The 16,864-nt window shown below is 37.5% G+C and overlaps 1 protein-coding gene across 4 annotated transcripts in view; it reads left to right on the forward strand.

Annotated features, from left to right (window-relative positions):
* MAP3K20 (mitogen-activated protein kinase kinase kinase 20) overlaps positions 1-16,864 on the forward strand; it is a 167,124-nt gene that overhangs the window by 64,544 nt on the left and 85,716 nt on the right. For all 4 annotated transcript variants that reach the window (XM_081051494.1, XM_081051492.1, XM_081051495.1 and 1 more), the window contains exon 3: positions 15,414-15,501. In XM_081051494.1, coding sequence (XP_080907620.1) covers positions 15,414-15,501 — 88 coding nt within the window. The remainder of the gene's footprint in view (positions 1-15,413; positions 15,502-16,864) is intronic.

The raw sequence follows: 16,864 nt of genomic DNA on the forward strand, positions 1-16,864 counted from the left end.
AGAATGGTGTCATATGGCCACATTTAGCTACAAGGAGGGGTAGGGGGATGAAAGTTTTGGTTGGGGACATTGCTACCCTAAACAAAATAGAATACAACCAGGAGCAACTGCCACAGCACATACAGTTTTACTTGTGTCTCAAAATAGTGTACCATCAAAGTTTATGAAGAATTATCCTGACCGCTCTACAATATGAGTTTGATCAAGAAGCATTCTATAACTGGCTTCAAAAAAAGTTTTCTAGATTGTGTTAATGTGGTTTTCCTGAAGATAATGCTGAAAGCTGAAAGGGATTGCTATTTATTAAAATTAAAGAATTTATTTCACTCGTTCTTCTGCTTCTACTACGCTATTTACTCTGTCTCTGTCTCTCAAACACACACACACACTGTCGTTTTTATTTGCTAATATGATATTTAATGGGTTAAACAAGCATCTCCTTAAGTGGACATGTTGGCCTCTACTAAAAAAACAACTCTTAGTATTGCCCCTGGCTCTCTTGGGTCATAAGAACTTCTGAACACTTCCTAGTAAAATGTTATGCTATGAGAGACAAGGTGTTTCGTGACTTTCAGTACAGGTTCAGTTCAAGAGTTTTTCCTTCATTTTATTCTTCTAACGCAACTTGGAATATAGTCACTATTTTCTGATCTCATCAGAATGAGTGGACTGGGTATCATGGATTCTGGATGAGCATTCTCCCCTGGCTAAGTTAACAGCTCACTGATCTGAGAGGTAAAGAAACACATCACTTCCCTGCCTCTCTGTCGCTACAGATCATCTTTTCTAACCTCCTAATGGTGCTTGGCGGCCGTATGCAGATCATTTAACAGGAAATGTGTAGGTATTGGTTACTTTGCTGATTTCTATGGAATATTCTGTCTTGAATTTCATGGCTTCTGTGGCTGTGTAGCTTTGTGACACAAGATTGATGCTTGATGATGAAGTGAAACCTGCGTGGCTTCTGTGGTTCCATTAATGCCTCTGCCTAAATTCTGTGTCTTGTCTTTCTTGCTCTCCTAGATTGAGCTTTGACTGACTTAGTTGGTTAGAGCGAAGTGTTTTTGAAGATTTGGTCAAGGGCTAACTCGATAAAGCTGACTTCTTACAGAGAACATAAAATCTATAGTCATAGAGGAATTCTGAATCCCAAGCGACTGTTGAAGACATGTAGACTTGGTCATAATATAGGGCAGCTATAAGTATTTATAATAATAAGGCTCATAACCAATATTTGGAGCTTAATACATTCCAAGTAGTTTTCTTGGGGCTTTATATGCAGGAACTCATTTAATGCAGAACAATAGTAAATTATATTGTAATGTTTCTTTACATTTTATAAAATGTTTTCACATTTGATTCTTATCAAAACAAAAATGTGGTATGAGGCCAGGGAAAACTCAGGAGACATGACCACTAAATGGGATATGGTACCTGGCGTCGACACAAAGAGAACGTCAGTGGAGAAACTGGTGAAATCCAGACAAAGTCTGGAATTTAGCTAATAGTAATGTACTATAGTAATATAAAATGTTAGCTGGGTGAGGGCTATACAGGGGCTCTCCTCTCTTCTCCCTAAATCTAAATGCAGCCTAAAACAGCTTTTCTCTGAATCTAAAAATTATTCCAAAATAAACAGTTTATTTTTTTAAGATTATTTAATACTTCTTATTATCCCACATTCCACTGATTTCTAATGTTTGAAGGCGAAGTAACTTGCCGGGAAGCATGCAGGAGAGTTGGAGAAAAGCCACCACTACAACGGAGCCCTGGCCTCCCTCATTCAGTGTCTGTATTCAGTGCTGCCTCCTAAGAACGCACTGCTTTCCATGCCCTCCTCCCAACAGCCTTTTGAGAGCTGGGAGATAATATTCTCATTTTACAGGTAATATCATGGCAGTCCATGTTCCCTACTGGAAAAATAACTCAAAAATGTTTTCCCATTGACTTCGAGTCAGTAGTTCTTCCGTATTTGAATGGAGAATACAGTACCTATTTGGGGGTTCATTTGATTAAACCAATACAACAGAAACCTCATTATGATGAATGATAGTCAGGGCCAAAGAGAGTTAGTTTCGAAAAAGAATGGTGGTATGGTGTGGTCTTCTGTGACCTCTGACATAGGAATCTGAGAACGGGTAGAAAAGAGAAACACAAGAACTGTCCCATCGAATTCAGATTCCCCATCAAATGCAGTCGTTGTGAAGCTAATGATGGTAAGCCAGATTCTTTACCCTGTAAGTGGAAAAGAGAAGTAATATTCACTTTATTTCATCTTGGCACTTGATTTTAAAAATAGTGGGGCACTTTAAGAGATTTGTTTAGAAGTTTGAAGAACCAGGCTTAACAACTTGCAGTCACCTTGGTATATTTTGGTCTTTGAATTTAGAGATTCTTGCACCAGCCGTGGTCGTTACTACATGAGTATGCAGGACGCCATGTGACACAACTCTTTTCCAATGCTGCATCCACTAGACTCTCTGGTCTATGGTCATGTCCTGGCCTCTTCTCTCCTTTATGAGTTTCACTGTGCTCTTGCTGTCAGTCTTTGGATCTGTTTTCTGGCAATTCATAGTTCTGGTGATGTTCTGTATATCTGAATCCAGTTCCCTGCGTCTTTAAAAGCTTTTTTTCTTTGTTCACTCTAGGTACAATTTCTAGCAGCTACCCTTTATTGAGGAAAACCATGTGCCTAGCACGTACTTTTCATGTAAATTTAGTCCATTACAGCTGTTTTAAGCAGGTGGTTTTTTTTTTATTTTATTTTACAGATGAAGAGCGAGTGAGCTCATTGACGTTGAAACTTGCAAGGCCACACAGCTCATACGTGATAGAGCTGAAATTGAGCTCTATCCACAGCTCTGTCTAGGCTACAATTTAGCTTCCGCAGAACCACGCTAGACCAGTGGGTCTGAATCCGGGCTGCACAGTATGTTCTCCTGGGAAGCTTCTAAGAAGCACCCATTTCTGCGCCACACCCCATACCAATTAAATCAGATTTAGGGCAGAACGTTAGAGTTGAAGAGACTTTAGAAGATCATTCATCCTTCCCTTTTTACCTCCACATTTTGACATTTTATCAGTAGGTAAGCTGGAGCCCCATATCACGCAGCCATTAATTGTCAGAACGGGGACTAGAATGTAGGTCTCTTGATTCTGATTCTAGAATTCTTTCCATACTGAGATCAAATGAATACGTTCGAGTGTATACTGTGTTCAAAGTCCTAGGTATACGTCCAGTCACAGATGAGTTCTTGTACCCAGGTGTAATATATAGAAAAGTATTGTACATCTGTGTACATGTATAGACATAGGTGCCTATGTGGTTTTACAAACTGATGTTCATTTGTGAGAGAGACGTGTTGCGTCATGGTTAAAATCATAGGTTTGAACCAGACTGCCTGGTTTGAATCTTAGCTTCACTGCTTCTTAGCTATCTGATCATGGGCAAATGACTTACCCTCTCTGTTCTTTAGTTTCTTAGAGATAAACTGGGGATAATAATAGTACTTACTTCATGGATTAAATGAGTTAATGTATGTAAAGTGTCGACACAGAGGAAACCCTCTGTAGGTATTAGGTAATGTATGAGTAGGGAGTACTCAGCTCACAACTCCTGAAGCCCAATAGTTATGACATTCGGTGATTGCAAAAGAATGGTAATGATAATATTTATGTGATCCGGTTCATCTGTATCCCTTTCTACCAGCCTTAAAGAAATGTGTATACCTCTCTGTATGCTCTTAACAGGCTCCATACTCTCATACCCACAATCTTTTGTCTGTCTCCTGGAAAACATGCTGATGTTCTCATGTATTTTCTTCTTTATCTCTGGGCTCACTGTTACTACCTCTCAGCTATATTCAGCAATGATTTTTCTGTGTTTTGTTAATAAATGTGTGGGCTGCCGGCAGTGTTGCTCTGATGCAGATTGGCACATGGCATCAGTCGTCTCCAGGTTTATATTTGTTTACATGCAAAATGATTCTTGTCTCTTGAGGGTCATAGGCAGTTGATAAGCAGTATTATACAGAAAATCTTGAATCATTTTCTCTGGGACTTTCAGTGATGGTAATTGTTGCGTGAGAGGAGTTCCACCTACAGAACTCAAAATATAAACTGAGGCCTGTCTCTGATCTCTCCAGCATTCTAAGCATTGTTGTAGGAAATAAAAGGAATCTGTTACATGAACACTAATCCAGTCCACAGGCAGGGAGGAATGGATCCAGTTACAGTGTCATTAAATACCATTTAGCCTGCCTTTAAAGGGGCTTTTTTTCTTTCCTTCTACTCAGCAGCCTTAAAGTGTTAAGTAGAGTCACAGTCAGATTAATGACACCCACCCACTCATTCTCCAAGCAAAGAGAAAACTCGGAATTTGGGGTGAAGCAGTGTTTGGAAATGAGATAAAAATCTGAGCTAAAATGGGTATAGCAAGCAAGATCAAGTCAGGAACACAGGAAGTTACATAGGTCAACTCTAGTAATTTGAGACAATAGAATAGGCTATCTTGAAAAGTAGTTTCCTACTGTAGGAGGTCTACGGCTCCCAATGATACAATGACGGCACCCCCTAGGGGAAGCTCTGGTAGCTGCCCAAGTAGATCCCTAGCAAGGTAGCTTCTGCTTCATGTGTTCAGAAATTTCATCGTTAAGAGTGCAGAGTCGAGTGAACTCAGGATGCTAAATCATACTAAGATATTTGACTTGAGACTGAAGAATAAAATCAATTTGGTAATTTAAAAGTTTTCTATTTGTAGGTGAATTATATGGGAAACAACCTTAAAAAGAGATCGTTTCATGAGTATAGTTTCAGAATAAGAGGAGTTAGTAATGGGATTTGAATATGTTCTGATACTGCATTCTGCTGATAGTTTAGTTAGTCTACTAACTAAACTTCCACAGGGGGACCCACCTAACTGGGGAGGTTATGCCCTGCAACGCCCCGCCCCACCTCTTCTCCCGGCCAGTGCTTATTATCTCTTTACCTTTTGTTCTAGGCCATTATAGCTTACCATCCCTAACTGCCACTAAATACACACATGTGTGCATGTGCAGCGTGTGCACGTGTGTGTACACACACACACAACTTTATTAATGATGTTCATACCTTTGATCAAGTTATCTTCCATCCTCCACATTATTTTTACTACATATTTGTCAAAGTTTGGTGCTTTTTTCCTTAATCAAGAGTCTGGCAGATGTCTCACACACATGCCATTGTCATTAATTATTGTTTGAGTATGCTGACGGAACCCAGAAATAGTAAAATCATTAATTTAGCTGAAGAATCCAGGTATTTAAGATACCGTCTAATTGGCATCTACAAGATGTGAAAGGACTTTTCAGACTATTTTAAAATTAAATTTGCCTGGATTCTTCTAAATCATTTTGCAGATTTCCATAATACATGTGGCAAACATTTCTCTTATGGGATGTAAATAATCAAACTCTGTTGCTCTGTAGAGTAATATTATAAAGCACTTAGCTAATCAGATTGTGAGAGTCGCTCAAAATTCCTAACCATGTAATTTTTGCATAGAGAGAGGGTGCCCCATGCTGTGCAATTAACTGGTTTTATTAGCCATAAATTTGGTTGTTGCTAGCTGGCCTGATAGCTTGTGCCTGTGGAGAAGTACATCTTGGTTCTTGACTTGATCATGTACAGTTGAGTGTTCGGAAGGCACAGAAACCTTGTAGTGGGGGCAGCGGCTGAGGCCTTAAGAGGGAGGTGATGAGTTGTTTCTCACACTTCTATGACGGACTAAAGAGAGCTTTGGAATTTCCTGTCGTAATTTTTGGATGTTCTATCAACTACCATTCCATTCTGTATTCAAATTAGGTTTGTAAAGGAAAGTGGGATGGTTTAATGATTATAAGCAGGGCTTTGACATCAGACTACCTGTATTTAACACTTGGCTTTGCCATGTACTGTGAGTGCCCTTGGGCAAGCTTTTACATTTCTCTGTGCCTAGGTTTCTTCCCCTGTGAAAGGGAGGTAATAGTAGGCCCAAGTCCGCATTTTGCTCTGAGGATTTAAAGGTTTGATCTCCATGAAGTGCTTAGCCTAGCTCATAGTAGGCACCCAATAAATATTAGCTGTTATTATAGAGGAGACTGCAGATTGGAATATCTTTGAGCAAGGGCAGCTTTTAATTTTAAAAAAGTTTAGATAAAAGGACTCATATTTTTCTTGGATTTTTCCTTTAAAGAGAGAGAGAGAATTGGAAAAGAGGCAGAGGTAGGAGATCTAAACTGAAATTTTATTACTGACATTTACTAGGCTCCTGGAAAGTAAGCTTGAACAAGTCAAATCAAAGACCTAGTTTTCTTAACTCTTAAATCCGATAAAACGTCTAACTTTTTTGTGAGAGTCAAAATAAGTGCTTTGGAAATGTTAAAGTGCTACAGTTAGGTAAAAACACAGATAAACATGGAAGGTCAAGTATAATTAATACATAAAGGTCACTAAATCAAGCAAAATATGTAGGAAAATGGAATCCACTCTTGGAAGAGACCTGAATTTGCCCATAAGCTTGATTGGACTCTGAATGATAAACTGATTACAAAGGAAGAGGTGAGCTCTCAGAGAAAGGGCTTAGAATTGGCTGACCACTCGGTATTTGCTGGGCACTGAGGTAGGATTACCATCCCCCTTTTACAAATAAGGACACTGAGGCCCAGAGAAGTTGAATAACTTCCTCAGAGTCACCTGTCTCGTAAGTGGCAGAGCCGAGACTCAGGCATGCTCAATCCTGTTTGACCCGAGGATGTCCTGCTGCACCATGGTTAATTACCGCAGTTCGGCTCATCAAATATTTATTGAGTTCCCACTCTCTGTAAAGTACTCTTACTAATACAGTAATTTTGGTTATTTACAAAAATGGATAGCAATTTAAAGTTTGAAAGAATCTGAAAGAGAATTTTGTCCATCAAGTCATTTTCTAGGAAAACAAGGTCCAGGGTTTAGGGCTGTCCATTTTGGAGCTAGAATTTAAATTTCCACTTAAGTAGTGAAAATTCCAATCATGTGTTTAAGTTGTATTCCTATTCAGTTTTTTTAAAGCATAATTCTCTTTTAGTTCATACTTCAGGGCTAATTTACAGGCTTTCTTCCCCCCCTTTTATTCTGCCTCCTACCCCACCCCCAACTCTGATTCAAGCTGTTGTTTCTCAGTCTCGTTGTGTAGGACACAGCTCCCTGGTATTATGAGCCTTGCACTCCCCCCCACACCCGTTGAGGCAGTCAGTCTCCACTAGTGGGTCGGCCCCTCACAGCAATTCATGGCAGCTCTCACCAGCTGCCGGCCGCTCATGGCTGCACACGATAGCCCGCGGCAGCCCATGGCAGCTCACGCCAACCTCCGGCTGCTCACAGCAGCCCAGCTCCAGGGAGAGCCGTTGTTCACAATCTTAGCTGGATTGGGCGCAGCTCAATGGCCCATGTAGGAATCCAACCGGCGACCTCGGTGTCAGGAGCACGGCGCTTCAATCACCTGAGCCACCTGGCCTTCCCTACTGGCTTTCTTTGGGGAGGTTTCCTGTGTAATTTTAGCACCAAGTTACCTCTTTGACCAAGTTAACGTAAGTTGTCTAGGGAAAGCTGGGTTCTTTTATATTTTGTCACCCAAACTGAATATAAGTTGCTAACAATATATTTTTTTCATGTCATCACAGGGACATTCTGTTGTGAGCCGTAAGAATGTAAAAGCTCTTAGCTTTTTTATGATTTGACAATCTCTCAAATCCCTGTTTTTGAACCTTCACTATTTGTTTCATTCAGTTTGAGCCACCCTTTCATGCTGCCAGCTTAGTCTGCCCTTAGTTGGGTATGTACTTTTCTGGAGAGCAGCCTGATTCCTGGAGGGGAGCCCAGGCTGCTCTCCAAGTGACCGCACGTGGTAGTCTGCTGCAACCCACCAGGAAAACCATTGAGCAATAGAGACTTCCCAGCACTGGGGATGTTTGTAATAAATCTCACGTGGTTCTGTCTCAGTTGTTCATGAAGAATGAGCAGAATGACTGGTTTATTTTTTTCTTCTTAGTTCTTCTAGCCATATTTCTCCCAAAGAAAAGTCTTCATGATATCAGACATCAGTAGGAATATAGGCTGTATTGCATTATGGAACCTGAATTCAGCTCATTTACCCTGCTTTATTTCCCTGAATACCTAACGGGCAGCATTTGAAAGAGCACCTACAGAGCTGTGAGGTTTGCTGCTTGCCATGTGCCTGTGGTATTGAATGGGCCTCAGAGAGCCTAACCTGACTCAGAGAGCATGACCTGTGTATGACACTCTCGTGATTAAATACAGGATTGAAAAATCATGCATGTCTACTTTTTAAGTTGTTGTTGTAGCACTGCATTTTCAGGAGGAGAGGGGCTGGTTTAACATCTTGTCATACATGTAAGAATAAAGTTTTTATCTTAGGAAAATACCCCTAGCCACGATACTTATGAATGCAATGAATTTCTTGTTTTTGACCCTGGTTTTTGTGATCTGCTGCATATAAATCTTTTGATTACTGACATTAAGCATGCTGCCTCAGTTACCTTTATAATCAAAGCGTGAAACAGAAGTGAAGTTCTACCCATGTGTTGCCTGAAAGAACTAGATGTTTTGACCTTAAAGATCTGTTAACACTGTTTTAGTTCTTAAATCAAGCTAAATGCAGTAGTTCTGGGCCCTGTGGTGATAAAGATAAGAGGTATGCTATACTGAGAAGACCAGTGGCATTGTCTTTTCGAGTCTGCCCTGTTCATAAAAGGCCTGGGTCAGTTGCTGTGGACTTGAATGATACTGGCCCCGTCCTTGGAAAAGAACTGCCTTAGTCCATTTGGGCCACTGTAGCAGAATACTGACGATGGGGGTGGAGCGGGGCTGGCTTATAAACAACAGACATTTATTCCCCACAGTACTGGAGGCTGGGAAATCCAAGATCGAGGCATTAGCAGATTCTGTTTCTGGTGAGAACCCCCTTCCAGGTTCATAGATGGCTATCCTCTTGCTATTTTCTCACATGGTGGAAGGGGTAAGAGAGCAATCTGGGGTCTCTTTAGTAAGGGCACTAATCCCATTCGTGAAGGCCCCACCCTCATGACCTGTCTACCTCCAAAAGGCCCCACCTGCAAATCAGTCACAGTGAGGGTTAGATTTCAACATATGAATTTTAGGGGAACACATTCAGTCTATATCAGGGAGCCTGCTTGAAATGTATCTCTGCTACTGAGAATCAGGGCTCCATTTCTCAGTGTGTGGTAGAGGAGTGTCTGCTATAGTGGGTGGGAAAGTGCAGATTTGACAAAAGTCTATCTTACCTGCAGAGGTGATTTTGAAAATATATGGGAAGACATATTGGGTAGAAAATTGGAAATGGAATGTTTAAGGCTAAGCAATCCTCAGCCTTCTGAATCTGAAAAGTACAATGCAGAGGCAAGGGAGAATAGCCAAAGCAGGAAAAGGCTCTCAGGAAATGGTGCTCATTTGATTGCCAGAGCCTGCGAGAGACAAAGTGTAGCTATCCAGTCTTTATTGTGAAAGTTTAAATCAACAATGAGCTGGTGAACACAAATTTCAAATATGTCTTCTACTGTGGTTATATAATTGATTGACTCTCATTCTTAGGAAATAATAGCCTTGGTAACCCTTATGCATGTAAAAGAACAGAACGAATACTGAAGCCATTCCACATCCACTGTCATTTTACTTTTCTCACTGTACTGTTCAGAATAAACATTTGTTAACATGAACTCTCAATAGCAATTATTTAAACACTAAGTCTCATTATCATCAAATGCCATTTGTATGTTCATCCTTCAAATACTATTGAGTGTTTCCTGTACATAAAGCATCTGACCTTTTTCCCTCATGTGGTGTTATCCTAGACATTCTGCAAGATGACCAAAGTAGGAAAGGCTTCCCTAAAGGGCAACAGGGAGGGGGATGTCGTTTAATAAAACACTGAGCCAGACACTGAGTAGGTTGAAATCAATCTAGAGTGCACTCAGTTTCCAGCACCCACATGTTTGGACTTTGTCCCCTGAGAACGTATGGCCTTGTTCAAGAACAGCCCAGTTGAATACTAATCTGTTCCAGAGTCATGTCAGGAGAAATTCCTAGATCAGAGGTTAACTAAACTAGTTTTTATATGCCCAGGGTAGTTATGGGAAGGTAAGGAAAGAGTTTTACTTCTTCCTGATTCAGTACTGGGGAAATCAAAATTTCTATACAAATAAATATTTTTAATTTTATATTTACATGTCCTAGTCATATATATTACATATGACATGCATGTATTACTTTTTCTGACTAAAAATGATGTCGGCTTATTATAAAGATGTCGGTAATATATAAACATTTAAACTCACTTATGATCTTTCTGCCACCTAGAGATAAGCACAATTAATATTTTGTTTTGTTTCTTCCCAGTCTCTCTTCTATATGTGTAATTTTTATTTTTTAAAAAAAATATTATCTTCTCATATCTTCTTGAACTTTGGGGGAATATACTGACCCTGGATCTTGTTGATATTTTAAAGAGCCGTCTTTGGAAAGAGCCTTTGACCTTGAATGCACAGTGCAGTAACGAGACTGCTTCCTCTGAATGATTGGATGAGCCACTTTTCTTTGCTTTACTGTTATATTCTGATGGAATCATAGAATCTTGGAATTGGTGAGGACCTCGGAGATCAGGGTCCATGGAATAGTGTTTTAAATACTGTGCACACCAGGGGGCAAAGAGGAACAGTTCATACTCGTGGGCAGTACAAGTGTACTGTGGGTTTTTAGACCTGCTCTCTTGGTTGTCAGTACCACATTCAGGCAAAAGGATGGACCCTGGGAGACACAATCTGCAATGCAGAGGCTAATAGCTGTTGACAACCAGGAAGAAAAGTCTGTTCCTAATATAAGATATAAATGGAGCCTGCCAGCCTAATGAAATGCGTCTTCATAAACTATTGTTTTCATTCCATAGTGATCAATAGAGTGCTGTCAGTATCTTTATTTCACAAAGGGGAGTGAACCCAATTTTATTTGTAATAAATTTATCACGTAAATAATATAGACTCTCAGTAGAATATTAAAAAATGTAAGACAAGCTTCAAAAACACAGAATCTTCAAGGATTCTATGGCAACTCTCCAACGTTAAAGAAACATACAGATTTGGGATTAGGTTGAAAACAGTTTCGAATTGAGGGAAAGGGATTGCTCTGAGGATGAAGATACTAATTTTTTCTTTCCCATGCGGGGATCGAATCGGCAACCTTGGTGTTATTAGCACCACATGCTAACCAACCGAGCTAACCAGCCACCACCAATACTACTTAATTTTAAATCTTATAAAATTGTTGAAAGTACTTTAAAAAAAAAGGAAATTAAAACTTTTCTTAAACATAAATTTGATTAAATTATGCTATTTAATAAATTTAGTTAAATTTAATTTAGTAAAATTACGATATTTAACTTCTCTTATTCTCTCTGATTGAATCAGCCATTGGAACCTGTGTGTTGGTTGACTTCTGGAAACAGCCAACCAAATTAATGGCTCCTCTCCCCATGTAAATGAATAGAGATGTCAGATAAAATAAAACTTAACAAATACCCACCTCCTTTTCAAACCCTTGTAACTTTTCTAGAAAGAAAGAAGAAAACAGGGAGGAAGAAAGACAGGGAGGGAGGGAGGGAAGGAGGGAGGGAGGAAGGAAGAAAGCAGCCTTGGCTGGAAACAACAGGAGCAGTCACATATTTACTGCAAACACAGTATCTGTGTAGACATTTTTGTGCTCTGATAAGGATATTGCTATTAGACATTTTTATGGGTAGACCTGTGGTTATTCCACTTGGATATCACATTGGGATGCTTTATTTTATGGAAAGTCCTTGAGCCCAAGTGAAAATTATTCTAGTCTGTCCCAGTCTTTCCTTAGATTCTCAAGTCCTAATCTGGAAAACTGCACGCGTGCATACACACACACACACACAATTATTGTTCATTTCTGCAGAAGTCTAGAATAGCATTTTAAAAACTTTGTTGCAACAAAATATATATATATATATATATATATATATATATATATATATACATATATATATATATAAATAAATAAAAATATATAATAAAATTTGCCACTTTAACCATATCTAGATGTACAATTCAGTGGCATTATTTACATTCAGTGTTGTACAACCATCACCACTATCTATTTCCAGAATTTTTCATCACTCCAAACAGAAACTCTACATATTAAGCAATAGCTCCCTATTCCTTCCTCCCCTCGGCTCTGGGTAACCTCTAATGTACTTCCTTTATCTCTGAATTTGCCAATTCAAGGTATACCACGTAAGTGGAATCATACAATATTTGCCTTTTGTGTCTGGCTTATTCACTTGGCATGATGTGTTTAAGGTTCATCTGTGTTGTAGCATGTGCCAGAACTTAATTCTTTTTTATGGCTGAATTTATTCCTTTGTACTTATGTACTACATTGTGTTAGTGTATTTATCAATTGATGAACACTTGGGTTGTTTCCATCCATTGGTTATTGTAAGTAATGCTGCTCTGAATGTTGGCATACAAGTATCTGTTTGAGTCCCTAGAATAGCATTTTGCAAATGAGAAATGTAAGAAAATTAAGTCATCTAGATTTCCAGTATTGACTAAAATTATTTCAGTGTAACATTAGTATATACAAACATAAAACTAAGAATTAACTCTTCATGCTTTTAGCTGTTGTAAAATCAAAACCAATTTTCAATTAAATAAAAATAAAACTATAAAATCAATACAACTAAAACAAACAATTTTTATCAAATAATACTCACTGAAAGTAAATGGTTTTTGTTGATTTTATCAGTGTAAAAAGATATGTTTACTTTTTTGGACACAATGGACCATTATTTTAGTCTTAGTTTTTATTATGTTTCCTTTTTAACAGTGAACTTTTTTAAAGCCACTAAGCTATTATTTTGATGGGCAGCCTATTTTCTAGAGTATCCCAGAATTTGTCGGGAAAACAATAATTTAAGGAAATATTATTTGTTGCATATTTACTACAACAATTTTATTAATGAACATTTGGCAAGCAAGTGCCCGTAAAAGCAAATCTACATAATACATCCATTTGCTATCAGATACTGACTGCTACAGCACAGGTTTTAGAAACTGAGTTAATCCCAGTTATTTCTAGTGGAATTTGTTTGAATTGCTAACTTCATGGCATTACCTTTATTTGCTGCAAATACCACTTATTTATTCATTCTACCTCTGTTTATTATTAGCCCATATCCATGAAACTAGTACAACAGTACTCTAAAGTAGTATGTTGTTTTCATGATGCTAATCAAATTCTTAGTTTATTAAATTAGAATTTAAAGTCTTACTCCATAAAAATGTCTTTTACTTGCAGATCATAACACAAGAGTATAGTTTTTCATAATCGAAAAACTAAAATATGAACATTACAATGAGGCACAAGATAATGGTTATTTTGATGTTAGCAAATTCCAACTCAAGAGCTATTAGACATCCTTACCAGTACTTGAAAAGATAAATTCTGTCTCTAAGGCATCACATGGCAATCTTAAATATAAACATAAAAACTAGCTGGAACACCGAAAATCTTATGTCATGGTAAATCATCATCCAGGATTCAGAATATTCTTATATTTACTCTTTATTGATAAAAACATTTTTAGTGGTCACAGAATTTAGATATACCAAAGCATACCAAAGGATAACACTCCCCTATTTTGACAAATAATGGTCCAAAACACTAATGGTTTACTCACAAAGAGTTGATCTGCCAGCCCTTAGAAATGGGAGGTTAGGATTTCCAAACTTTACGTGAACTCTTTTTACAACAGAGTTCATTTACCATTTCTCAATGAGAAATAGAATCTAGCTTTATATCCTTTACAGTACCTTTTGCATACAGTAGAAGAGAAATAACATTTTTAATGAGGATTTAGTAAATAACATAAATGGGTACTACCTGAATAGATTGCCATACGGAAGAATAATCTATTGCCATATGGAAGAATAATTATATTGCCCAATTAATGCCTGTTTTTCCTACCTGGAAAACTATGAGAAGAACGTTGCCTGATGAACACAGAACCTTTACATATGAGTACACCAGGCACTCAGTGAGTGTTAAAGAATCGTTTTGATAGCATCCTTCAGCATCTATATTACTAAAAGAAAAACATAGTCAAATCAACCTTGATAAATGTCTCATCCAATGATAATTTTCCTTTCTCTCAATTCTATATTGACCCCCACATCAACATTTAAATTTGTTTTCTACCTAGGTATACTGCCTTCAAAACAAGTTGTCCAGTGTTTTTAATAAAATCTCAACTCTTAACCTATGAAAAAAAGTATAACAAATAACACTGATTCAGTGTTCAGATTCTCAAAAGGGAATCCCCTTTCTGACCAAGCCTTCTCCACTTTTGTTAACTCATGACATTCTTCTCAATCCCCTTTCTGGGGTGGGAACTTATAAATCTCCTATTTACTTACTGCCAATAACATGCCTTTCATTTAAACGTGTTAAACATTTTCTATATTTAACTTACATGAATTTGTACTTAGTTGTATTTACAATTCTTGATTAGCCATATTTTTACTCTACAAAAGAAATAAAATTTGAATGACTACATGTGATTTAGTTAATCTAGAGAACATCCTTCTGTAGATGTTAGCAGAAATACACTGTGCTATCTCTGTGTTTTCACTTCAAAAATTAAGTTTAATAAACATAATTTATTTTTTACCATGTCACTCCGCATTATAGTTTTCTGGTAGGTAATAATACATTTCAAAGTGTAAAGTATGGCTTCTCTATCAAGTCACCACTGAAGGTCAAGAATCTAGCTTTGTATCCTTTACAGTACCTTTTGCATACAGTAGAAGAGAAATAACATTTTTAATGAGGATTCGGTAAATAACATAAATGGGTACTACCTGAACCTAGTCCATGAATAGTTAAAACCCCCTACCTTAACTTTACCATGACTACTCACCTAACCGATAGAAGTTCAGTCTCGCCGTACCATCCCGGAAGAGGCATTATGCAGACAAAAACATATTTGACTATCAGGAAGAGGACTTTTACTGTAAATAAGTGTGGTATCTCCCTCTTTGGTCATCCTCCTCCACCATCAACGGAGCAAGCACCTCTTTTGTTGCCACTTCAACCCCATTTCATTTTTAAGTGTTCAGAAAGCTTCAGTAGAAAGTCTTAAACTTTCAAGAACACTGGTAAAGGCAGAGTTTCTGTCAGCATGACATACTCGTTGAGCACATATATATCTCTCTACATGTGTGTAAAAGAAAAATTGGAAGCCTATTTTATTAGACTTTCATAAATGTGAAATTTGATGCCGTTTCGTACTTGATTTCCTCCAGGCAGAAATACTCAGCATTCTCAGTCACAGAAACATCATCCAGTTCTATGGAGTCATTCTTGAACCTCCCAACTATGGCATCGTCACAGGTAGGAACTCATTATTTGACTTCTTTCTTTCGTCAATTACGTAGCTTTAGATTCCTTAATATGCTAGAATGTTTAATATTAGGTTCAGTCATGAATTGTGTGGTACTGTCAGATGTCACTTTTGTTGCTATAAAGCATTAATAAAACTGATTATATCAATATAATTAAGAATGGTGTTTCCACTTCTACCCATGTTTAATTGTGCTAATTATATCTGCGTAAATGCTATTTAAAAGCACTCGCAGCTGCAATACCAATATTTAAAGGTGCCATTTAACTAAAATTTCATTTAATTAGTTGAAATGAGCGATGTTTTTCGTAATTCTGTGACCTTTTACAAATTAAGATTTCTTGAGCTGTTCATGTTGTAATTCTTCGCAAGGCATTTTAATCCCTTTAGAGCATTCTTTCTTCAAGGTCTCTGACATGAGAACAATATTTTTCAGGTTTGGTCATCTGGGTTGGTAATGACCTTGATCTAAATTATCACATAGTTTGGAACAGCAGTTTATAACTGGTAGAAGTATTCTTTCCAAAAAGTAGCACATAGAAAATTTTGCCATATAAAAACACAGAAAGATACATATTTTTAATAATTTATGCTCATATTTATACAATCCAATACTTTATACTCATATTTATACAATACTCATATTTATGCAACTTTTAAGTGTATAATAAGTATAATGTTCAATTTTATAATGATGTATCATGGCAATTCTTTGATTAAAACAAAAGAGACAAGAAAACCTTAAAAGATTAGCCCTGTCTTTTGCTGTAGTGGTTAAGAACTTAGATTATCTTCACAGAAAATAACAAGTAAACACTCTCAATTAAAAGTATTGGATTAGATACTTTCTCATAAATTATTCATCTAATACTTAACAATAACTATGAGATAGGAAAAATAATTTCTATTTTGCAAATAAGAAAATTAAAACTCTAACTTAAGTAACTTTTCTAAGGTCACCCAACTAGTGCTAGAAGCAGAGTGGTAGAAATTTCTCTGATTATGTACAGCAGCTCCTTCTTGCGTGCAAGCTATGAGCACACTGGTTCTTAAGCTCAAAGAGACATGGTTGCTGTTGCTTCCATATTCTGATGGCAGGTATTTTAACATGTTTTTATTCTGATAAATACATTTTTACCAAAGTTCTTCAGTTGAGGGTGTTTTATCCTCACTCAATTATCTTTAGATTTATGCCTAAAATGAGGTATATGGCAGTTTTTATCTTGAACCCATATATTTCCTATTAACTTGAATACCCAAGAATGGGTTATATTGTTAGAGTATAAACCATGCTTAACCTTTAGGTCAGATTTCTGATTTAATTAAAGTTAAGCCCTGTCTTTGAGCCAGTTA

Source organism: Rhinolophus hipposideros, assembly GCF_964194185.1.
Source record: "Rhinolophus hipposideros genome assembly, chromosome: 6".
NCBI lineage: Eukaryota > Metazoa > Chordata > Mammalia > Chiroptera > Rhinolophidae > Rhinolophus > Rhinolophus hipposideros.